The sequence below is a fragment of the Xyrauchen texanus genome, chromosome 2 (assembly GCF_025860055.1).
Source record: "Xyrauchen texanus isolate HMW12.3.18 chromosome 2, RBS_HiC_50CHRs, whole genome shotgun sequence".
Classification (NCBI taxonomy): domain Eukaryota; kingdom Metazoa; phylum Chordata; class Actinopteri; order Cypriniformes; family Catostomidae; genus Xyrauchen; species Xyrauchen texanus.
Window position 1 is genome coordinate 24963678 of NC_068277.1, and position 25941 is coordinate 24989618.

At 40.3% G+C, this 25941-nt stretch overlaps 1 protein-coding gene across 2 annotated transcripts; it reads left to right on the plus strand.

Moving 5' to 3' along the window:
- Positions 1 to 823: 823 nt before the first annotated feature.
- Positions 824 to 23141, plus strand: LOC127663050 (activated CDC42 kinase 1-like). 2 transcript variants are annotated; one of them, XM_052154463.1, is made up of 15 exons: positions 824 to 1065; positions 2295 to 2351; positions 4373 to 4561; positions 4805 to 4875; positions 6150 to 6338; positions 7351 to 7503; positions 7941 to 8218; positions 8375 to 8501; positions 9378 to 9521; positions 12979 to 13073; positions 13286 to 13495; positions 15909 to 15973; positions 18979 to 19457; positions 21782 to 21877; positions 21986 to 23141. In XM_052154463.1, exons 3-15 carry the CDS (start codon positions 4402 to 4404, stop codon positions 22133 to 22135), a joined length of 2217 nt encoding a protein of 738 aa, XP_052010423.1. In that variant the 5' UTR covers positions 824 to 1065; positions 2295 to 2351; positions 4373 to 4401; the 3' UTR covers positions 22136 to 23141. The 2 variants fall into 2 exon arrangements, with proteins under 2 accessions (XP_052010423.1, XP_052010415.1); XM_052154455.1 differs by lacking the exon at positions 2295 to 2351.
- Positions 23142 to 25941: the final 2800 nt, after the last annotated feature.

Consider the following 25941-nt stretch of genomic DNA (forward strand, 5'->3'; position numbering starts at 1 on the left):
CTTTTAATAAGTATTACCACCACAACAACAACAACAAACTCACTGAATGTCTTATTTAGATGCAATTATTTAATGGACTTTATTTAGTAAAGAAAATAATTCTTCAGGAAATTCTCATATTGTCCAAATATTGTAGATACAACTAGATAAGTTTGTAAACTGTAAAAGTTGCACATCTTTTCTCTCAAGGCAGGCACTTGACTGAACTTGACTCACTTAGAAGTCTTTATTAATAAAATATGCTTTACAACAAGGTTCCATTAGATAATGCCTTAGGTATCATGAACTAACAATTAACTATATATATATCTTCTTTTTTTTTTACAGCATTTATTAATATTTGTTAAGGTTTGTTAATAAAAATACAATTGTTCATTGTTAGTTCATGTTTTTTTTTCATAGTGCATTAACTAGTATTAACTAATACAACTTTTGATTTAGAAAATGTAGTAGTATATGTTGAAATTAACATTAACCAAGATTAATAAATGCTGTAAAAGTATTGTTCATGTGAACTAATGTTGTTAACTAATGTTAACAAATAGAACCTTATTGTAAAGTGTTACCAATATATTTTATAATTATGCTGGTGAATAAAAAAGACATTGGTTGATGCTTTTTATGTGTAATGATGCAGTAGGCATATATGCACGTGAATACAGCATGATAAAATGGGTTAGAGGGAATATCAACAAAATTAATGGACACAAATCTTCATGACAATCAATTGTGGTATGTATGGTCAAATAGAGAGCAGAAATCCAGCAGGTGGAGACGGGGAAGTATCAGGTATTGGTGCTTAGGGCGGAGAACTGTATGAGGCGGAGGAAGTGAGGAAGAGTTCAGTCCGAAGGCTTTGAAATCACGCAAAGTCAAACACCTGTTCTCATACAAAATTACGCTAACAGAAGACTGGTAACGAGTGTGAAATGAATGAAAACTAGATTGGTGGTTCGGATAAACATGCGTGTAAGTTTGAACTCACTGACAATGAGCGAGTTCTTACAATGGACACATGCTTAAAAAAGTGACACGACACAGAGCACAAACGTCGATCGTTGATTTGTAAGTATACGCTTTTGTTTGAACATTTACTGCAAATAGCCATGATATTAATATCTTTAATCAAAAGAGTACAAGACTCGGAGAAAAAGAGCAGGGTGGTAAAAATGAACAATTTACAATTGTGTTATTCATCAAACAGCGTCATTTCCGCTTTGTTGTTATACATTAATCTTACCTGTGCACAATTATCAAACCTTATCTGCTGTCATGGTTGACTTATAACACAAGGTGACACCTTTAAGATGATAAGTAGTATTACATGCATTAACTAAGACTTTCGTTCTTGTCAGTTATAATAAATCCTCTATATTCATTTATGAGCTGTAAGTATTAGCTATGCATGGATTTTTTTTGTTGTGTTGTATACATTTCACACAGGCCCAGGCTATGTGTTTTCAGTTCATGTTATCTTAGATCACTCCACCATGTCATGTATCTTTACTCTTTTTTTGAAGTATACAGGAAAAAATGGATTACACTGAAAGTGTTTCACACTTGAGAGTAACTTTTGATTTAACACTCATTCTGAATATTGAAAAAGTTGTCAGACAACCTTATGCACAACAACAAATCTCTCATATAATTGTAGTAATGACAGCACAGAACTGAAAACGACCCAAACATTAAGTCAGCAGTCATAACTCATAAAAGGTGATTAAAGTTGCACCTTTTGAACGAACATTCCAAGTCTTTTAAAGTAATACTGAGTTCAATACAAGTTAGGCTCAATCGACAGTATTTGTGGCATAATGTTGTTTAAATTGTAATTTTTACAGTCGTTTAAGGGTTTTAGGGGTTGTTGACATTATATCATCATGAAAACAAAGTTGTAAAATTGGCTATAACTTTACACAGAAAAGGTTTGTAAGAGATTTTATCACACTAAAATCACGTTAACACGTATAATGTTTGCGACTTGTGGCTACACTTTTGAAATAGTGAATATTTTAATCTTTACGGATTGGCCCCATTCACTTCCATTGTAGATGCCTCACAAATGCTGTTAATTGAGCTTCTATTGAACCTAGAATATTGGAAACAGGATGTGCTGTATATCAGTCTTAAAATGTTTGTTGCACGTTTGAAATCAATGTCATTTCCCCATAACTCTTAAAAATGCGCCACTGTGGAACCTCTTTCTGCTTTTAAGACTTTAAAAAATGTTTGAAATGTATTTCATTACCATCACGTCGAAGGATAATCTGTCTGATCTCTCTGTACACACCCAGTTTCAGAGGAGCTCTGTATCGAATGTAAACAGAAACAACTGAGAACTGCTTTATCATGTAAGTTGACTTGTGAGAGTAAAATATTCTGATAGTAAATACATTTTCTCTTACCGTCCTCACAAGATATTCTGGTTAAAATAAAACATTTGCATGGGTTCTGTAGTAGGCTGTAAGGATTTGTTTACAGACCCTATAAACTAAACAGTGGTGCCTGAAGTTTCCCACCTAGTCTACATTTTTCTTGTCATTCGGGGTGTGGACTTTGGGTGTGTTGTCTTGGAGAATCCTATTTTGAGTTACCTGCTCAGGCTAGCCCCCATAGTTTTAGACCTGTCTGGCTGATTATTCACTAAAGCTCATGCGTCTTTGTGGGTCTTTTTGTTGTCATGGTTCTTCAAACATAGGATTGCAGAGAACAGTAGTTGCTCAGTCCCCTTGTACATGTCCTGATACAACATTGATTGGCAGGTTCATAGAAACATGAATGACAAAGTACTTGTCAGGCAAAAAAACAAACAAAAACTATCCTTTATCCTGTTTTATACTAATTTTGTAAATATCATCCAAATAATGTTTTTCACACATTTTCCTAAGGTATGAAACATTTAGAAGGGGATTTCCTGGCCAACACAAACATGTGTTTTGATATTTTAGAGTTTTTCAGTGCTGCCACAGTGGTCATTCATAGCATTGCTAATTGCTTTGAGTTTGATCATGCTGAGCAGGTAAATCATTCTCTCTTTTACACACATGCCAGAAGTAATGGTTGGCCACATACCTTTGAACTCATTGGCATCCACTCACTGAAAAAAAGTGGTTTATTTGGTTTATAAGCTCCACAGCTTTCTCAATTTTGCACCTTGTTAGCAAGCAGGGTATGATTAGCATGTATTCTACCCCATTCTGTACTGTATTCTTTTCCCTCTGTATTTCTTTTTCTTCATTTTGTCTGTTCTCTCTTTAAAATGAAATCATTTTTGGCCAGTGAGGGCACCGTGAAATAAGAAACATGAATTGATAAACATGGTTTTATTTAATACTTTTACTATGTGTAATGATATTTGTGTGGGAACAGTTAATTTAGGGTAGCATGTGCTTTAAGAGGAGCGCACATCTCTCAACTCCCTCTTGTTAGCTTGATTGCTCATTGGCTTTTCAGCATATTCCCTGCAGGCATCCATAATGACCCAATGAGGCCTCTAATTGTGAGTAAGTGTCTATTTAGAGTGAATATTTAAGTACATTTAAATATGTCAGGACCAATTAAAAGTTTCTTGGGAAAGAAACTTGTATTTTTATTGTTTATTTTAAGTTCTTCCTCTATCTATGTAAAGGCACCCTTACAAAAATCCAAGGCAAATTTGCAATAAACTTGACTCAAATTTCCCACTTGTTACTTTCACATGCAAATGTTTGCCAGAAGTTTGCTGCTCTTCACCGGTACTGCTGAACTTGCAACAAAACTTTGACAACAATGGACAATTTGCTACAAGTTTGCAGCAAAGCTTATTTCCATGTGAAAATAATTAGTACATTTGCAGAAAGTTTACAGCAAAATCTTCATGAATTCTCAATTTTTGCAAGGCCATTTTTTCACACTATTATGGAACTAGTACCTGGACTAAAATAAGTTTGTTGTGGAACTAAACCGGTTCCGATTAAATTCCAAACGTCGTTTTCTCACCAGGGACATGAAATTTTATTTAAATAAACTTTGACGTAAGCATGTGACGCTGTTGTGGCAGCAATGCCTGAACTTTATGCGACAACAGCCGAGCCGACTCACTTCAAAACATAAACAATGGATGACTCTGTGGACAAGATGTGCTCAAATTTGTAAGAGAAGGAAAACAACAGGAGAGCAAGAGCAGAAAAGAGACTGCTTTAACGCTGTTGCATTCAACTTCATTTTGAAAGTACCATCTCAGGAACAGGTACTAAAAAGGTTCAGGTTTTAGTTCCACATGGAAATGGTCCATGTGGTAGAAAAACTATGAAAATCTGAAATAGTTCCAGGAACTAGGAAAAGTTCCTGCTGTTGAAAAACACCTTTTGTCATTGCTCTATTTGACCAACAGGTTTAGAGTTGCTGAATGAGAGTGTAATAATGATGGATCATGACACTCAGTGGCTGTACCAGCTCCTTGCAGAAGTGCAGCTGGAGAGATTCTACCTAAGGATGCGTGACGGACTCAATGTGACACATATTGAGCACCTGAACTATGTTAAAGAAGCAGATCTTGAACAGATTGGCATTAGTAAACCAGGTTTGTCGTGTAAAACATTTGATTATTTCATGATCATTGTATATGATTTGGGTGGCTTGATTTACTTGAGCAGCGAAATTGCAAACGACATATCCTTACAGTGGTAATTATGATGATTCTGATATCATTAGTACCTTTTATATAATGTGGTTTGTGTGTTGGTGTATTAGTTCATTGTTTAAATTATCTACTTAATTTTGTGATTTATTGTACCTGATGAATTAAATTGTTGTTTGTCAACAGGACAGCGACGACTATGGGAAGCTGCCAAACGTTATAAAACCAACATGCGACCACGTTCATGGATGACCAAGGTAGAGTATTTCACACCTTTACAGACCCTCTCTTTTTATTACTTCTCTTAAAGGGCACCTATTATGGCATTTAAAATGTTCCTAATATTGTTTTGGGAGTCCCCAACAACAGTTTTACATGCATGCAATGACAAAAAACACTTTTGTTGTCTTATAATATGCATTTATGTTTACCTGATTTGCTCACCGACTCCCAAATGATTCGTTCAACGACTCATTTTTCCAAACCCCTCCTTTGCGTGACGCTTATCTGCGGTGATTGGTCAGATGACCCAGTCAGTTGTGATTGGTATACTCTGTGCAGAGATTGTCGGAAACGGAACGCCCATCACCGCTTTGTAGTTAAAAAAATCTAAATCAGAGAAGGAATTTGAGTTGATTTATGTTAGCGATCATAGCCTAAAGTTCGGTGGTAAACACCCAATCAGTTATTGTTTGCGTTAGCCCAACGCATAAACATATTGGTAAAGCACTGCATTACTACAAGTTATTGCTCTATTCTTTATGACAACTCCAATAACATCGACAAACATTTCACATATTTCAAAAAAATTGACATTGGAGACCTAGAAGCTGCGCTGAGCGTAACTTACACAACACACACAAATACTTATTAAGCATGCTAAAAAACACATAAAAGCAACAATTATTAATAATACTTACAGGTTGTGATTCGGAGGAGGAAGCTGATCCAAATAAACTTGGTACTGAACCTTCCTTCAGTATCAACCGGCTCGCAAATCCACACTTGAAAGCATTCATGTTCGTAAAGCAATCGTCATTAAAATGACGCGAACACAGCAGAAGGTTCAGGCTATACTTGTGTGGTATAGTTGTAAATATAAACTCTAGCCACTGATTCTTCACATGCTCGTCCCTGGGCAGTGAAAAAGGTCGCTTTTGATATGCACTTCAGAACACAGCGTCTTGTTGTCGACATGATGTTTTCAAGTTTTCCCTGGTGTCTGCGCGTGCAATGAGTGGGCGCGGCCAATTTGATAACTTTTCGTCTTGACGTCACAACGAAAAGGAAAATGACTCGTTAGAAAATCGATTCATTACATTGACTCAGAGTTGACTCCTACTTTTGAGAGACAATAACTTTTTTTACGGTGAACTTTCATATATAAAACTTTGCAGGATGTTTTTGTTCACTTAAATCTATGTTACACACTACATGAAAGGTCATTTTCTAAATTCCATAATAGGTGCCCTTTAATAAACTAGCCTACCTGACCCATCAATCATATTAATTTCTGGCTTAATTCTAATAGATCTTCAATGGTCGCACCCCAGAGGGAAGTGACCAATTAAATGCTGTTGGACCCAGCCAGGGGCCAGACACAGGGCGTGCTCTCACCTGTCTTATCCAGGACAGTGAACTGATCTTTGGGGAGAAGCTGGGCTCAGGCTCCTTTGGAGTTGTTAGGAAAGCAGAATGGCACACGGCTACTGGACGAGGGGTGAGTTGGTTGTCCTTAGTGACCAAATACTCACAGAGCAGCTGAAGTCTTGAAGTGCAATAACTTAGGAGTATCATCTAGTGGTCGACCAATATGGGTTTTTTAATGGCCTTTACCGATATGTAGAGAGCAGGATGGAAAATATAAATGCAGATAAAAATCTCACAATTTAACAACAGCAAATAAGATGTACCCAAAATCTCTAATGTGAAACTCTTATTTTATGGACTATCTCCTCAAATTTGCATAAACTTGAAAAGAAAAATCCTTGAAAACGGAAAGTGTTGACTATCCATTGACAAATTTATTGCCAGATTGTAGAATTGACACAAGTGAAAGTTGAAACTCTTGCTAATTGGGCAAGCGAACAGTGTTTCGGCCAATGCAGATAATAACAAAATGGTAAAATTCAGCCTGGCAGATATATCAGTCTATCACTAATATCCTCCTTTCAGTTAGTACTGTTTAAAGTGTTTGATATTCCTGCTATTTGTACCTGGTCTTGAGAAGTTCATGTTTGTTGGTCTGTTGGTGTTCCCAACATTTTTCGTTTACAATAGGACCCAATAATACCCAAAATAAAAAGAGTAAATTGAAGGCAGTTGTATTTGTCGAATATTTGATATTGTCTCCATTCTGATATTTTAAGGAAAAGGGATCTGAATTTTTTCCAATTCAATGCAAATTAATTGTGACGGAATCCAGTGAAAGTGAATTGTAAAAAAAAAAAAAATACAGGTTTGGAACAACATTAAGGTGAGTAAATGATGACAGAAAGATTACCTTTGAATATTTCATTAGGCTTCAAAAATAAAAATGACATTGGAATGTTTGCTTTAGTACATTGAAAATTCAGATCCCTTTTCCTTAGAATACCAAAATTGATTTTAAAAGGAATTAAATGGGTTTTTAACTACACATCAAATATGAGTAGCATTGATATTTTTTTTTTCAAGATGAATGCTTAAAACATAACTAATTATTTTATCATGTCTTGTTTCCCTCTTTTAAGCTGCATGTAGCAGTAAAAACCTTAAGGGGTGGATCATCCAGACAGGTAGACATGGTGGCCGATTTCCTTCAGGAAGTTACGACCATGCAATCCCTGGATCATCCCAACATTATACGCCTCTATGGTGTTGTCCTTACTCAACCACTTAAAATGGTGATTTTAACTTAGCATATTATTTACTAATGTGTTTGATAAGATTTTTTGTTTATAAACAACTTATTACCTTTCAATGCCATATTTATATTAGAACATATTTTTTATATGTTTAATAAATCTGTAGTGGAAGTTAAATTGAGTTTTTATATAATATAACATTGCTTGAAAAACTAAAAAAACTATTTCTCTATAGTGAACTTGGTGCATACACTGCAGTCACAGTTGTCTGTGTTATTGCTTCATTATTTGACTTCTTCAATTGTTTATTTCATAACTGCTGTAAGACTTTTAATCCTAGAAATTTGTTTTGAAAATGTAACAAGTAGTGTGAGTATTAATGTGCTATTATTGTTTAAAAATGTGGAGTAAGTTGCAGAGCTGATAATGCTGGTTATGACCGATGATGTTATTACACTTTCATGCTTGTTTATCAGGTAACGGAGCTGGCTCCATTTGGTTCTTTATATGACACACTACGCCTTCGACAGAGAGAATACTCTCTTTCACGACTCTGGCTATTCAGCACACAGATTGCTGCAGGTATGGCGTACTTAGAGTCAAGACGCTTCATCCACAGAGACCTGGCTGCCCGGAATGTGCTCTTGGCTTCTAGAGATCACGTGAAGATTGGAGACTTTGGATTGATGAGAGGCTTGGATCAGGACAGAGACCACTACGTCATGACAGCACACAGACGCATACCCTTTGCATGGTGAGGGGCTTTCTAGAAAAAGCTATTTTAGATTTTTAGAAGCAAAAGAATAGAAACAAAGCGCTTATTGAAGAGCAGTTGTCACCATTACCTACTTGGTATATTTGGCATATTGTGGTCAAGGATATTAATTCCAGCCTATCTTCCTGTCTATAGGTGTGCCCCTGAGAGCTTACGCGTGGGTTCTTTCTCTCATGCCTCAGATGTCTGGATGTTTGGTATCACATTGTGGGAAATGTTCACTTATTGTGAGGAGCCCTGGCTGGGGCTCTCTGGCAGACAGGTTAGTCACCTACTGTATGTTAAATGGCCCATGTCAATAGTGATACATTGAGCTCGTTTACACCAAAAAGCAGTTTATTTCAAGCTGCTTAAGATTCTAAATTGGTGTATGTGTTTGCATGCACTGTGTTATCTGCTTTCTCTTTACTCCTGATTACGCGTGGCTTGGTTAGTTAGCAACTTTCTCCACCCCGCGACACCTTGAGATCCAAAGAAGACATTGCTATTTTATAGTTGCTCTGCTTTATTTCCAAATATTCCAGAGTTGTTGCTGTTTTTGTTCCCTTAATTTTCCATCACGAAATTGCCCTGCAATAGTGAAGCTACTCTCTTACTTAAAACTCTGGGATTCTCCCAATGTACTTGAGTGCATATATGTGGACATGAGGGACAGTTGTCGATATTTTAAATTGTTGTCTATAATTGGGTATATTTTGTAGTGTATGACCTTTTTCCACTGTACTCCCAGAAATGTTGCATTATTTCCACTGTTGTTGACTTGTTGTTGTGCTGCATCCTATGATGTCAGTTATCCGGTCTGTACCACGGATATGCGCACTCTTTAAAAACTTAAGAATGCCGCTAATGCATTTACATGGCCAAATCAGCCGTGTTCTCTGGAGAAACCTGGGTGTGTTAAACCACTTTCTCTTAATCCCTTAAATGGCTCTTGTTGACATGACATTTCAGAACACCAATTTCTGCTGAAATCCTGGAATAAACCGTTTTCTTATGTGGATGTAAAGTGGTCATTGTAAAGAACTCAGATTTAAAATTACATCAAATAATCTACAGTGAAATGCTTTTCTTCTCTTTGTGATTTTTATCATGACTGACTCTGCTAAGGACTTATTGATGGGGGTTGTGTTTTGTGTAGATCCTGTATTGTGTAGAGCGGGGTGATCGGTTGGAGAGGCCTCCAGACTGTCCACTGGAGTTGTATTCTGTGATGCGTAAATGTTGGGCTTGCAATTCTACTGACCGACCGACCTTCTCACAGCTAACCACCATGGTTGCAGAGGTCAGTGTTTCAGATTTGTCACTCCGGCTAAGAACCACAGACTCAGACAGGAAGAGACTGTCTGGCTGTAATGTAAAACAACCAACCAGACTTTCTATTTGTTCTTGCATGCTGTTAAAATGATAGTTCACCCAAAAATTTTAATTCTCTCATAATTTACTAATTTTCATTCTATACCAGATGTGTATAGAGTTTTCTTCTGCTCAGCACAAACAAAGGTTTTTAGAAGAATATCTCAGCTTAGTAGGTCCATACAGCGCAAGTGAGTGGTGGCCAGAACTTTGAAGCTCCAAAAATCACACCAAGGCAGCATAAAAGTAATCCATACGACTCCAGTGGTTTAATATACACCAATCAGCCATAACATTAAAACCACCTGCCTAATATTGTGTAGGCCCCCCTCATGCCACCAAAACAGCTCTACTCTGCATCTCAGAATAGCAATCTGAGATTATATTCTTCTCACCTCAATTGTACAGAGTGGTTATCTCAGTTACCGCAGACTTTGTCTGTTCGAACCAGTCTGGCCATTCTCTGTTGACCTTCTCTCAGCAACAAGGCATTTTCGTCCACAGAACTGCCGCTCACTGGGGGAAAAGACCTTGCGTAGGCCACATCCTGCCCAGTCTAGGGGGAGGTAACATGTGGCAAATACCCCACGAGGGTTGTGAAGCCGTACGTGGGAAATGGCGCAGTGGTAGATCTAGCCTAATGAGGGGGGACTCTACAAGCACGGCGACCAGGGCAGCGGGGCAGCCCAAGGGAAACGCGGATCCGCCGACAGGGGGACCGTACTGCGGGAAATACATCATGGGGAGTTTTCCTGAATAGGGAACTAAGCCCGTGGAGCCCGAACACAGTACAGAGCACCTGTGACTCGTAGTGGGTCTGGCCGCGAATTGCTCTGCTGAATTTGCCGGCCAGAAGGCTATAGAAGAGAACATCCAGGGAGCGACGCTTAGTGGCTAACCTGGGATAGAATGCGCACTAGATCAACCTGATGAAGGGCGCTGTGTAGAAGCGGAACACACGGTCGGTTGTGCCGTGTTACCGAGTTCTACAGGCACGGACCTGATAAAACACGGACGAGACCGACTCAACCCTGAGATTGTAAAATCTGGCAAAGGTATTGGTGTTGCCCAGCCCACTACTTTGCAGATGTCTGCTAAAGAGGTGCCATGGGCCAGTGCCCACAAGGATGCCACACTTCCCATAGAGTGTGCTCAAACCCGCAAGATGATTTCCACCATCTGCCGAAGCAGACAAAGAGCTGCTCAGAAAATCTAGAGCTCTGCGTGCGGTCCAAATAGATACCCAAACCACGTACCGGACACAGCAACGAGAAGGCTGGGTCTGCCTGCTCCCGGGCAGCTTGCTTGCAGGCTCACGACCTGGTCCCCGAAGGGGGTCATAGGAAACTTGGGCACGTAGCCCGGTCATGGCCTCAGGATAACGATGTGCCAGACCGAACTCCAGGTAGGTGTCGCTGATAGAACGCATGCAGGCCCCCAACCCTCATGATGGAGGCTAACGTGACCAGGAGGGCCGTCTTCAGGGAGAGGGCCTTGAGCTCAACTGAATCAAGTGGCTCGAAGGGGGGTCTCTAAAGGACTGAGAGGACCACAGAGAGATCCCAGGAGGGGAACAGGCTAGGCCGGGGAGGGTTCAGTCTCTGGGCGCCTTTCAGGAACCTGATAATCAAGTTGTGCTTTCCTAGGGACTTGCCATCTATTGCGTCGTGGTGGGCTGCGATAGCAGCTACATACACCTTCAAGGTGGAGGGGGACATCCTCCCCTCCAGCCTATCCTGCAGTAATGAAGGACCGAACTGCGCACCTCTGTGGGTCTTCGGCTTGAGAAGAACACCAATTCACGAACAAGCGCCACTTTAGGTCGTAAAGTTGCCTGGTGGAGGGAGCTCTGGCTTGGTTGATCGTGTCTACGACTGCAGGTGGTAGATCCACTAGATTTTCCACATCCCATCCAGGGGCCAGACATGGAGGTTCCAGAGGTCTGGGTGCGGATGCCAGAGGGTGCCTCGTCCCTGAGAAAGAAGGTCCCCAGTTAGCTGCTGTCGTGAGGAGCATAAGATTCGAAAACCAGGCCCGGGTTGGCCAGTAAGGGGCCACCAGGATGACCTGTTCCTCGTCCTCCCTGATCTTGCACAGCACCGGTGCAAGAAGACTCACTGGGGGAAATGCGTACTTGCGCAGCCCCCGGGGCCAGCTGTGTGCCAGCGCGTCTGTGCCGAGAGGAGCTCTTGTCAGGGAGTACCAGAGCGGGCAGTGGGAGTTGTCTTGGGAGGCAAAGAGATCTATCTGTGCCTTGCTGAATTGGTCCCATATCAGCTGGACCATCTGGAGATGGAGCCTCCACTCTCCGATGGGCAAAACCTGCCGTGACAGCGCATCCGCCGTCGCGTTGCGGTTGCCGATTTATGTACACTACCATCGTGGAGCTGTCTGAAAGGATCAAGACATGCTTGCCCGCAGCGCAGCCACGGCTGACGATGCCATATGCCCCCGGAGCCCAGGTTCAGATCTTTGAGTGCCTTGGCTTGGTGAACTTGCAGGAGAGCCATGGCATGCAGAGCGGAGGCGGCCTGTCCGGTGGCGCTGTAGACTTTCAAGGTCAGTGATGACATCATTCTAAAGGCTCTGGAGGAGAGTACCGTTCTGTCCACCTGGGGGACCTCCGTGTAGCCGAAGGTGCCAGCCCAGATGAGTCATCAGACTGCACAGCATAGACTGCACAGCGTGCAGAGAGAGAGAATGTCAGCTGGAAATGCGCCGTAGATCCAACAGCAGTGCTTATCGCCAGTAGAGGTGAGTGAAACAGTGGTGAACTCCGCTTGCTGTTGCATAACCGTTCGGCTCCGAAGAAAAATTCTGACTGGCACTCGCTGCCCTGCTTCCCTTTATACCCTTTATTGTCCGAATAGTCAATACACATCTATGATGGCGTAAGCGTGAGTAAATTATGAGAGAATTACAATCCCTTTAAGGGGCGAGTTTATCAAAATACTGTAGTTGATACCACAATAATAGACTGGAGCAAAATTTAATTGCACAGCAGTGTCGGTCTGTGAGTGTGACAGCTGTACAGTATACACTGATACAAATAGTGGACATACTGTATGTGTAGACGTTGTAATCAGATGTTCTGTCTGTCCAAATGTAATAAGTACAGATTATTTCAGAAACATAAATCAAAAACAAAGGACAACACATAGCTTGTGGATATCTAGTTTATTTTACTTTTATTTTATGCCCTTTTGGCAAAACCAATGACCAAGTTCTTCCTTAAGAGTGCTCATTGTGCAAACAGCACATGAACAATGAATGTATGAACTCCAAACAAGAACATGTAGACAAATTGTTGAATGATACATGTATAGGTATATTTTCCATCCCATTTCTCCTTCTTAATTGTACATTCTTTTACATGTATTTTTCAGGCACAGCCTATGGAGGTTCGTGCAGTGAAAGACTTTACAGAGCCCAGAAAACTCTCTCTACAGGCAAATGATCTAGTGACCGTAATAGACCATGGGTAAGTGAGGGGAATGGGAGGCAAAAAAGGATAAAAGAAGTGGGAAACTATTAACCTGCCCTCTTTGGCATTGTAACATTCCATTAATAGTTCAAAGCAAAGGAAGTTAAGTAAAACGGGAAAGCTAAATATTGCTCTTTGATGGTCCTCAGACTCTGCAAAATGGACTGTCCTTTGATTTCTGTATTTTCTGTGCTCCTCCCCTTTCATAGGCTGGAAATGAATGAGTGGAAGGGGCAAAACCAGAGAACTCTCAGTGTTGCCTTGTTTCCCCCTGCATTGGCAGCCCCCTCTCTCACAGCAGTAGGTCTGGGGCCTGGTCCTGGTCTTATCTCTCCCCCTGTTAGAGGTAGGCTGCAGCACACTGGCCATGGAGACACTGACCCAGGACGCAGCTGGGGGACACCAGAACGAATAGATGAGTGAGTAAAATATTTGAATGAAGTTATAGGCCCCATTTACACCTGGTATTAACATCTGTTCTCACATGTAGTGTAAATGCTTATATTTCCCTGACAACAGCGGGTAACTTTGCCGGTAATGTTTGGCTTTAATAGATAACAACCATCTGATCTAAAAATTTAAAAAGTCAATACATACAATATACAGTACATGGACAAGCCTTCATGGAACATCTTGAATGTACTTTGCTACATGCAGCAACACAGATAATTCACTTTGAATTATGAAAGTGTCTGATAAATTAGTTGTTCTCAAACTAGTGGGCATGGACGGTTTGAAAGGGGGGGCGTGAACACGCATATATGACGCACTCCATCAAAATGAGTTGTATGTCACAATGGGCCGTTATTGAAAAAGCATGCATTTTGGCCTTAATTCCATTTTGGGTCACTTTGTGTTTGATAATACAAAGTCTCAGCTTTCAAATTATGTCAATGTTATCATGAAATTCAAACTATACATATTGTTGTTATGCTCTTAAATGTGGTGTGTCAAATCACGTTGCTGTCAGTTCAGCCAAGAGCGCTGCATATGATCTCCTTTGATCAGCATTCCTATTTACTACAAAATTACAACATGAAAAACACATGATTTAACATCAGATAGGATGTTGAAAGACACAATGCCATTGGCCGAAATAATCATATCTCATGTAATCGGCAAATCAGTGTTTTAACTGTGGGAAGATGTCAATGATGTCATCAACCTTCACTTAACTGTATACATTTACCACAGGAAAGTAACCCGATGTCCATAGTTTGTTAGCTTGATAAAATTAACTGTAGAGAAGATCAAATTGCAAAAATTTTAAATACCATCACTGTCAGAGATGCAACAACAGATTGGATACAGAGTGGATACAGCTCATTTCAGAGAATTGAACTGCTTCAGTGCTGGTGGATGCGGGATCTCAGCATGGATGCACGAATGGAAACTTTATATCCCATTTTCTCAAATAAAAGGTTTTATGACAGCCAACATTCAAATGATTATATCTCAGCAATGGTTTGGTATAGAAGAATAGAAGTATTATATCATTAGAAAGCAGAGACCTTTTTCTTTAGTGCATACTCAATGTAATTCTGGGTCAATGCAACTTAAAATGATGAATGCCTTGTTGATGAGAGAGGTCAACAGAGAATGGCCACTCTTTACAATTGTAGTGAGATAACAGATAACCACTCTTTACAATTGTAGTGAGCAGAGTAGCATCTCAGAATGCACAACATGTCGAACCTTGAGGCAGATGGGATGTAGCAGAAGACCATGTTGGGCACTTTATTAGGACCATAATGTTCCTAATGAAGTGCTCAGTGAGTGTACATGTATTTTTTCTAGTGAGAATTGGTGAGCCAAAATTAATCATCCCAGTTTTATCAGTGTTGAATTTGAGAAAGTTGCAGGTCAAACAGTTTTTATATATTTGATACAGGCAGTTAAAGTAGAGTGTGGGAGGGTTTCATAAGATTGAAAAGCTGTATAAATCAGTTATTACTGAGGCCATGATGGCGAATAATGTGACCAAGGGGAAGCATATAAATAGTGAAAAGAAGTGGTCGAAGAACAGAGCCTAGGGGGACACCATGTGTAAGAGGAGCTATGGGGGATTTGTAATTATGAATAGTTGTATTGTCTGTCAGTGAGTTAGGAGGATAACCAAGAAAGAGCTGCCTCCAACCCTACACATATTTGTGTGAAGCAGGGTTTTCAAAGTTCACAGCGCTAAATAATAAATACTGCAGCCGAGCACAAGTCTCAGACTGTCCCTGACGAATATTGAAACAGGGACTGAGCTGCTTTTCATAAAAATGCAAGCTCATCCTTCACACTTCTAGGCCACATTTGACTGCATTTGTTTCTAAATGACTATAATTTAGCATAAACAAAACAATAATAAACAATTATTTGCCTTCATTAAGTGTTCTTTTTCAACAGTTTGTTATTCTTTATTCAAATTATTCTCAGCTTCAAGTTCTTAATGCCTCATCAAAAATGCATATTACAGATGTATTTGTTTTTATATAATAAAAACAAAACAAAAATATCACGAAAAATGTGATAAAATAATGAATCCACACATTAAGTGTGGCATAGCAACACCAGCTGATAAAGGTAAAAAGGGGTTCAATGTGTGTATGTAGGGGGGATTACTTAAATTTGAGAAATCTGTGCTTAATTATATGAATGAAATGAAATATTTGTTTTATTAAAGTTTTGTTAATATTGTTGTGCAAGGAAATACAGTAGGATCTATTTACAGATCTATATACAGATCTATTTCTGGTTGTTTTCAGGTGGCCTCACATTTTTACATAAATTATTTCGCTACAGTGATGTTTGTAAATGTGTGCATCATGTGTTACTTTTTTTCAGCCCCGGAAGTTTGAGGATTCCATTAGGAAGAGAGAAGGAAGGCTCCAATCTAAAGAAAATGGAAGGTTTGTTATGTATACCTTGTCTTGTCTCACTGTTGCCCTTTGTTTGTCATTTTTGTCACTTTTGGAGTTCCTTAGTTTTCACTTTTGTCACCCTTGTAGTTCCATAGTTTTCTTGTTAGCCTTCGTTTTCTCCGTTCTCTGTTCATTGCTTTCACCTGCCCTCATTAGTGTGCCTTTGGTTTTAGTTTATTACCTTGTTATCTTGTTGGAGTTCTGTTTTTTCATTGGCCCCTGTTTTCCCATGTTCATGTATTTTAACCCGGTTTTTTCACTCCCCACAGTAAATTGTTGAATGTTGTTAGGCCTGGTATGTGTTCCCTGCCCGAGTTCTCAGTTTTGTTTCATCGTGTTTAGTTTCCTGTTTTCCCATTGTGGGTTTTTCCTTTGTGTTTATCTGTTGGTTTGTTTAAATAAAGTTAAGCTGCATTTAGATCCACTCTCCTCGTCTGCCTTCGCTGCCTCCATTCGTAACAGAACGATTGACCGCAAATGGATCTAGCGGCTTACTGCAAGGAGCCTGTGCCCACGCCTTCCACGGTCAGCGAGCCTGTGCCCACGCCTTCCACGGTCAGCGAGCCGGTGCCCACGCCTTCCACGGTCAGCGAGCCAGCGCCTGTAGCCTCTACCGTCCCAGAGCCAGCGCCTGTAGCCTATACCGTCTCAGAGCCTACTTGGGCCCCGCCGCGGCCCCGCCGTCCGCGGCTCATCCTCCTACGGCGTCAGCCTCTCGAGGCCCCCGAGCCTTCTAGGGCTCCTCTTCCAGAGTTTCCCAGGGCAGCTCCTCTTGAGCCTCCCGAGCCTTCCAGGGCTCCGCCTCTCAACTCTCTCAAGTCTCTCGAGCCTTCTAGGGCTCCTCCTCCCGAGCTTCCCAGAGCTCCGCCTCTCGAGCTTCCCAGAGCTCCGCCTCCCGAGCCTCCTACGGCTCTGTCCCCAGAGACTCCAGAGCCTTCTTGGGCTCCGCCTCGGCCCCGCCATCCGCAGCTCCGCCTCCTACGGCGTCAGCCTCTCGAGGCCCCCGAGCCTTCTAGGGTTCCTCCTCCCGAGCTTCCCAGATCTCCGCCTCCTGAGCTTCCCAGAGCTCCGCCTCCTGAGTCTTCCAGGGCTCCGCCTCCTGAGTCTTCCAGGGCTCCGCCTCTCAAGTCTCTCGAGCCTCCTAGGGCTCCGCCTCTCAAGCCTTCCAGGGCTCTGCCCCTTAAGCCTCTCGAGCCTCCCAGGGCTCCGCCTCCGAGCCTCTCAAGCCTCCCAGGGCTCCGCCTCTCAAGCCTCTCGAACCTCCCAGGGCTCCGCCTCTCGAGCCTCCCAGGGCTCCGCCTCTCAAGCCTCTCGAGCCTTCCAGGACTCCCCCCTCAAGCCTCTCGAGCCTTCTAGGGCTCCGCCCCTCAAGTCTCTCGAGCCTTCCCGGGCTCCGCCTCCCGAGCCTCCTACGGCTCTTCTCCCCGAGCCTCCTGCGGCGCAACCTCCCTCGGCTCCGCCGCCAGAGCCTTCCAGGTCTCCGCCTCTAGAGCCTCCTACGGCGCTACCTCCCTCCGCTCCGCCTCCTGAACCTTCCAGGTCTCCGCCTCCCGAGTCCCCCTCTGCTCTGCCTCCTGAGCCTCCCATGGCTCCACCCCCTGAGCCTCCCTCAGCTCCGCCTTCGGAACCTCCAGAACCTCCTTCAGCTCCGCCTCCTGAGCCTCCAGGGCTTCCCTCAGCTCCGCCTCCTATGGCTTCTCCGCCCCCCCATGGCTCCAAGGCCTCCCCCGGCTACGCCTTCTACGGCTCCGCCCCCGAACCGGTCCCTATCCTGCGGCCACCTCCCAGGTCCCCCAAGCCAATCCACATCCCGTGGTCAACTTCCTGGCCCCCAGGACCGGCCCCTGTCCTTCGACTGCCTCCCAGGCCCCCCAAACCTGTCCTTGCCCTGTGGCCAGCTCCCAGGCCTCCTAACCTATCCTTGCCCTGTGGCCAGCTCCCAGGCCCCCTGAACCGGTCCCTGTCCTGTGGCCACCTCCCAGGTCCCCTGACCCAGCCCCTTCTGTATCCCCCTTGGACTGCCGATCTGCCCTTTGTGCCCCCCTGGACTGCCTTCTTGCTCTCGTGCCCCCCCGGTCTGCCCGTCTGCTCCTGGTGCCTTCTTTTATTTGTTTCTTTTTATTATTTAGGATCGTCTGGAATCCGATCCTTTGAGGGGGAGCTCTGTTATGTATACCTTGTCTTGTCTCACTGTTGCCCTTTGTTTGTCATTTTTTGTCACTTTTGTAGTTCCTTAGTTTTCACTTTTGTCACCCTTGTAGTTCCATAGTTTTCTTGTTAGCCTTCGTTTTCTCCGTTCTCTGTTCATTGCTTTCACCTGCCCTCGTTAGTGTGCCTTTGGTTTTAGTTTATTACCTTGTTATCTTGTTGGAGTTCTGTTTTTTCATTGGCCCCTGTTTTCCCATGTTCATGTATTTTAACCCGTTTTTTTCACTCCCCACGGTCAATTGTTGAATGTTGTTAGGCCTGGTATGTGTTCCCTGCCCGAGTTCTCAGTTTTGTTTCATCGTGTTTAGTTTCCTGTTTTCCCATTGTGGGTTTTTTCTTTGTGTTTATCTGTTGGTTTGTTTAAATAAAGTTAAGCTGCATTTAGATCCACTCTCCTCGTCTGCCTTCGCTGCCTCCATTCGTAACAGGTTAGAACTTAAAATACACTGTAAATAAGTGGTAACCTGCAGTTGGTGTACTAGGAACAGGTGGACCTATTCCTACTTGAACTCACAAAATAATTTTGTTTAACCTATAAATAACTTTTTAAATAGATTAACATTTTAGACTTAAATAAAACTAGTTTATTTAGATGTTACAACATAAAGAAAATTTGTAAGGTTCCCTGAGAATTATTATTATTTTTACAATGTATACAATAACAACCATTATCATATGAGTAGCACACAAGACAGGAACTTACTATAAAAGAGGTTATAAGTGGCTTAAAAATATTTTATGTTTTGCTCAATTAGCAGTGTCTCATTGTGTCTCTCTATGCTCAGGCATGTCAAAGAGTCTGGAGTCCGTCCTTGGTCTTTCACATGTCAAAGGTCGATCTGGTGGGAGTGTTGCTCAAAGAACCGATAACCGCAGACCCATACAGGGTCAACTGGTCCAAGACCCCCGCAGATTTAGTGATGCTGTTGTCGTCACGCCACCACGGCCACCACCCCCCAACTTCAAACGCATCAAACCCCAGATGATGATGCATGATCGGAGACTAGGAAACCCAGCCACTGGTGCCTGGACCCCTCCATCTCAACCTCACCTACAGCAACAGTTCCAACAACAACCACAGCAACCATTTTTAATGGCTAACAACCTTGCCAGAATGGCCCAATTAGCCAAGTCAAGCCCTCAGTTAGATGATGGCTTTGAGGAAGAGAAGGAGAGAGAGAGGGAGCAAGAGAAAGAAAGAGAGCGCCAGAAAGCAAAGGAGAGGTACCCACCACAAGTAGACAAGGAGGCGCTCATAGCACAAGTATGCAGATTTCTTCTTATTTTTGTCTTCATTATGATTCGAATTTTATATTGTGAAAATTATGTATAGACCACATTTGTAATACACAAGATATTATAAAGCGTATTCACTTGCAAAACAATTCCAAGTACCCTGCTGAAAAGACTGGTGACCAGTATATGTTTTGGATCTTGGTGTGCTGGTGTTCCCATCATGCCTTGTAACTAGCTTAACCTGCAAGGGACATCCTTGGCCTTGTGTACAGCTGGTATTAAGATGCGTTTGGGCGATCCGTTTGCAATGGGACAATGCTAAAGACAGGTGTAAACAGGGTCTAAAGCCTTTTGATATTTGTCCACTTCAACCATTCAGAGGTGGTTGAAAATGCATCTGACCACACTGGGCTTGTAGTGTAAACACTCAACTGAATGTGTTTGAACAGCTGTCAAGTGCCGCCTAATCATCTGTCAATTAACTGATGTGCTAAAACAAAAGTTTTAAACTTTCCCATTCTGTGCGGTTTTGAAAGGAATTAAACATCCGATCTGAAAACTTGTTTAAGTAATGTATGCGCTTTTTCAAGATCTTTTACTAAACTTTTTCAGTGTGTCTTATATCAACATGCCATGACACAGATGTGAAGCACACACATCTGAAGCTCAGTTAATACAGGTACTCAACTAAAATAAGTGAGAATTCAGTTCTACACATCATGTTTGTGCTAAGATTAAATGTAAGTATAATTGGGAGAAACATTGCACTGTTTTTTTCACACTTTCTTGTTCTTTTACCTTTTGTGCTTAATTATCATGCAATGACTCACTAACATAGTGATTGATGTATATTAGAGACCCTCCCCATGAAATCCAAACACAAGTGGTCAAAAGAAACCAGGTGTAAACGGTCAGGTAAATGGTCTCGCTTGTGCAATTGTAAAATGGCAGGCAAAACTGCTTAAAAAACAGATTTGCCCCTTGAAGATCTCTGCGTTGTTCTGTCTTTTCTGAGCACTGAAGTAAAGCAATTATTGTTAATAATTTGCACTTTACAAATTCATCCCGTTATTAATTTGATCTGACTCCAATTTTAAGTTGACCTCTAATTTAGATTAAAGCTCTAAATACTTTCTGATCATTCTTCTATTTTAATCATTTAAGTTATTGATTACTCTGAATCCTCTTCTATTCATTTACCTTTTGATCAGTTTCTAATGAAATTCAAACTGATAGTCTTTAAGTGACTTCCTCCTACATTAAAGCTTCAGTTATGAAATAAATGATTCTTAAAATGGTATTCTCCTGCTCGGTTCCTCCAGAGCGGTTTCTCCTATTTTAAAGACCCAGTATTGATATAAATGATTTCAGAGGAATACAGAATAAATCAAAAAGTAACAATTTATTTGCCAGGTAGGATTTAAAACACAAGTTAAAGAAACAAGTCAAAGATCATACCTGGCAGTTGAGAAAACTACATGTAATTGCAAAGTATTGGACATCTGAGTGCAGATTCCTATTATTACAGTTACACACATCGAGGTGTGGGATCATCTGACTACAGAGAACCTTGAGCTCTGGGCCAGCCTTCCTTAAATATCCAGAGAGAATACACATTGTGTACCAAATGGTATTATCCTTTGATCAATGAGAATTTGGGGGTGAAGGGTTCTTGGCTTCCTGGTGTTAAACCTTCAAGGAGGGGGATAGACCTCCAGAGTTATTCAGTATTTGGCATAGACCTTATAACTTTGTTGTCATTAAGTTTTACAAACCTGGGGACAAAACACTATACCAGATGCACAGAGACATTTTAAATGATACCAAACATGTTACACAAGTTACGTTATTTGTATACATCAGATATGGTATTTTGTTACATACAGATCTTAGGTGAGTTTGAGGTGATTCTGGGCTGAAGGGGAATGGATGAGGAGGAGAGGGGAGAGAATGGGACAGATGTGGAAGGGCAACAATGAGGTGTGAATTTGCAGTCTTCGCTCAGTGGGGTGTGGTGCATCAGGAAGAGTTGCTAATTGTGAGAAAGTTAATTTGTTGATTTTCTCAAAGATCATACATTTGCTCTTTGTCTTTGAATGCAAACACATTGGCACCCACCTTACACAATTGTGATCAGATTGCCCACAACTCATCTTATTAACAGCTGTAAACAGGGCCCATTATTGACCAGAGTCACCAACTAAGTTTGCTGGTCCTCAAGCTAGACCAGAACCAAACTAGCATAAACCAGCCTATACCAGCATGGAAATATATATTGGCCTAAGATGGTCTTTTCAGGAGGGTAAACAGCTCTTCAATGCTGTTTGGTAATGTGACGAATACATTGTCCAGGTTCAGGTGGCGGTACATGGAGTGACCAGAGAAGAGGTACAGAGAGCTCTGCATCGCAATGACTGGAATCCTACACGAGCTGAACAACATCTTAAGGTAATAGAAAATGAACCCTTGTTTATTCAAAAATAATCTCCTTAAAAAAGCTTTTTTTCCAATACCATACACAAAATGTCCCTTGTAGTCATTCTCTTGTGTTTTCAGACAGACCAGCTGTACTACATGAATCAGTGCTCCCGTGAGGAATGTCAAAAAATCCTGGCCCGCTACAACTGGGACCTGCAAACGGCTGGCCGTTACCTCTTTCGTCTGGTCAAAGACAGGACCAGAGAGACTGCACAGGAAAGACGATGAGAACGATTTTAACGAAAGACTATGGGAACTACAAAATGCAGATGTCAGGAGGATCAGTGCTTCATATCACTGAATAATGCCTTGAGGTCACAAAAATCCAAGATGCCATAAAACCTGTGAACACTTTTAAAGCTACCTGCAGTTTTGCAAGATGAAAGCATTTATAGTGACTCTGTGTTGCCCCTGGTGTGCTTGATGATTCAATTGGTGACATCAATTAAGTCAAAGGTGCAGTTTTGGCCACAAAAACTCTTAAAAACAAAAACAATAGCAGCCTAATCATTCTCATTAAACAGTAAATGACGCCATTCCTGATGCCATTGTGACTGCTTATTGGCAGTTTACAATTTTTGTATGCAAACAGATTTGTAAAATTTTCACTGCATCTGATAATTCCAGAGAAACTGTAAATATATGATGAATATGTATATAATATATATATATATATAGTTATGACTGTTTGTAGCTGTTTAATAAAGTAAAAAAAAATATGTATATTTTTGAGGATATCATGCAATAATTATATGCAAGCATTTTCTGTTGCTGCCTGTTTTGCATTCCCACTCTGAAAGCCACAAAATGTTTCTTGCACTACAGACCAACCTAGACCACTTTACAGCTCCTAAAGTTATTAAAGAATTTAGGCAGATAAACTCTTTTAAAGCAGATTCATCAGATCAAGTTAGATTTATAGATGTAACATTTGGGTTTGCTGCATTTATCTGTTATATGTAACAATCTAAAGATACAGAAAGACATATACTGGCTCATCAGGCCTTTAATGAAACCATTTCCAAATTTTTGGAAGGCAGGCTTATTAGGGAAGTCCAAGCACCAACTGTAAGGTGGAAATGTAGTCTACATTTATTGTAAGGACATATTGAAAAATGCTTACATTTGCACAGAGATTAAAACATTTCTTTAGAATGTTCAAAATACTGTTTTCTAGCAGCTGTGATGTACTAGCATGGCATTAAAACTTTTTAAATTTTAAATTGTACAAATAAAAAAACCACACATTAAATGATATTAATAAATAAATGTTTAATTCATTTTACACCAATGCCTAAATGGAACTGAATTTACAGGCAAATCTACTTGTGTTGTTCTAAAAATAAATTAATTATGACTGAATATTCACAGCAACCACAAGGTGTCATAGTATCAAGGGGAATGTACTTCTAAAGGAAACTGGTACCCGACTGGCTTCAAAGGTACCATAATGCCATATCTGATGATCTAGATTCTAGAACAAATTTAAGTTACCGTAGTGTTAGTGGTAGTCACCGTAATATTTAATGTCTGCAGTACGAATCATGTGGGGGGATAAAATTAAATGTTATTACCCAAATTTTTCACATTTTATATTATCAGAATACATGTTCCCAAGCACATGCATATCATGCCCAAAAGAACCCCAAAATTAATGTCTTCGTACCTCATAACTGACTGATCAGTTTGTAATAAGTCTTTTATTTTGCTTGTTCGTTTTTTTATTTCATAATAGGGAAAGTCCAGTTTGTACTGATTCCATCTTTTATTGTTCAAGAATGCAATCTTGATATTTGGAACAAGGATGCTGGCAATATTGTAGCTATTACGCAAAACAATAATTTGAGGTTGAATGTGAAAACAATGGTTTAATCCTAATGAAGGTAGATGTAATGACCTAGGGTGAATTTAATTGTTCTGTAATCACATTTTTTAACACCAAGTTGCATTTATGCTGGTTGGTGGGAAAGGGGTAGAAAGTATTCACCTGGAACGCAACAGACAAGAAAGGAGTGTAGAGATAACAATGTTGGAGTTAGAATTATTTTGCTTTTGCTCAGTTTTTCTCAGTTTATCTTAAATCTTATTTTGTAATCAAGTGAGTGCAGTATGAGAAAAGGTTGAGTAGACACTGTAAGACTCCATACCTCGTCAATGGGTGGGTGGGGGGTTGTCAAAAATTAATAAAAGTTTTGAATGTTTTAACCCAATATTATTTAACAATGTATAGCCTACCTTGTAATACCTGGGAACCCCTTCTTCATCCATACAACATATAGGCTTATATTGTTCTGTCCTGGAATTATTTTACTTTTAAACTTTTAAAAATGTTACATTAGCATTTAATATGACTTGGGTCTGTTCTATATCTGGGGGCAACAAATATCTCAGTGGAGAAATCTCAGCCATATGACCTCTCAGTCAATCTCAAATAAAAAATAAAAAAAATGATATGTGCCTTTAATCGACACAAAAATAAAATGCTTAGTAAATGTGTAATAACTTCTGTAATAATCATGCAAAAATTATAATAAATGTTTTTCAAACAAATGCAAAGCTCACATAGCCTAAACTTTAAGCAGCTCCCCAAAGAAGAAAGAGACAAGGTCAGAGAGACTGCACTGGAAAGAGGACATAAGAGTTTAAAAAAAGTCTCAACTATTAAAATATAGTACTAGTCCATCTTACAAACAAATCATTTGTTAATATATATGAGGGACAATTTTATTTTAAACGTAGGCTGCAGTAAACAATCTCCAGGAAGTCATTCCATATATATATATATATATATATATATATATATATATATATATATATATATATATATATATATATATATATAATTTAAATGTACGTTATATAGGTTACATGACAGTTGCCCATATTATTATACATTTTTCTAAGCCACAAGAAAAAAGGGAAAACAGCTCTATTGAAAATGCAAATAATTACACTTGAAATCAACTTATTACATTCATGTTTGAGATGAGAACATAATTATATTGCATTAAGTCCCAGTGATATTCAACATAGTAATCAAAAAGTGATATGATCACATTGCTATGTAATGTTCAGATGGATTCAGACTTCTAATGGATAGTGTTCACTCAATATGATTTTTACTGCTTGCTTAATTAACTTATTTAAAAAGAGCCAATGCAATCAAAGCATTTGGTCTCAATTTAATTTCATTGTGTACAATCCATCTATGTTCACTTAATCCAATTGTGTTGGAACTATGAAAATAATATTTGTTGCATCAATGTATTGCTGAATCATGCTTTGCATGGAACTGGATTGGGAGTAGCCTACATTTTAAATATATAAAAATGTATGTGTTTCTATGCAAAATTAAACAAATAGGAAATTTGTTCATGTTTAATGTTCTGTGGTGTTAGGATTTAGAGAACCTTTTGTCATGTTGAATTGTTTTGGAGATTACCATTGTGGAGAAGAGTTGGGCTAATGTTTAGGTCGAGTTTGGGTACTTTACAACTCAAAAATCAATGCGCATTTCTATCTGGTGAAGCAAATATTGAGGGAATAGCATGTCAAACATATTTGTAGCGAATTCATTGGCTATGATGATCACAAAGAACCATTTACAACCAGGCTCTAGATTTGAACAGGACCGATATATCAATTTTCCTTTTTGGACCTATTGGTTATCTGCAAAAATATATGCCGCTAACTGCTTTTATTCCTCCGTGATCTGATAATAAAAATGTTTTCATTTGAATCAAGGGCATGCAGAGAAAAATGCGTATATATGGAAACAACCTTCGTCAGCACATAGGCCTACATTGTGTCTCCAACTTCATATATTGTGAATAATGTTGATATAAAGGTTATGAAAAGCTTAGTTTAGTAAATATTACAAATAGAGCATTGTATACGAGCCCAGTCTCCGTCATTTCAAAATAAGAGTCCCTTGTGTGTTTCAGGCATGTTTAGTGTTTAAAGTCCCACATTATGCAATCAATATTATTATTGTTTTTTTTTTTTTTTTCATATTATTATTGGGATTTTTTTCA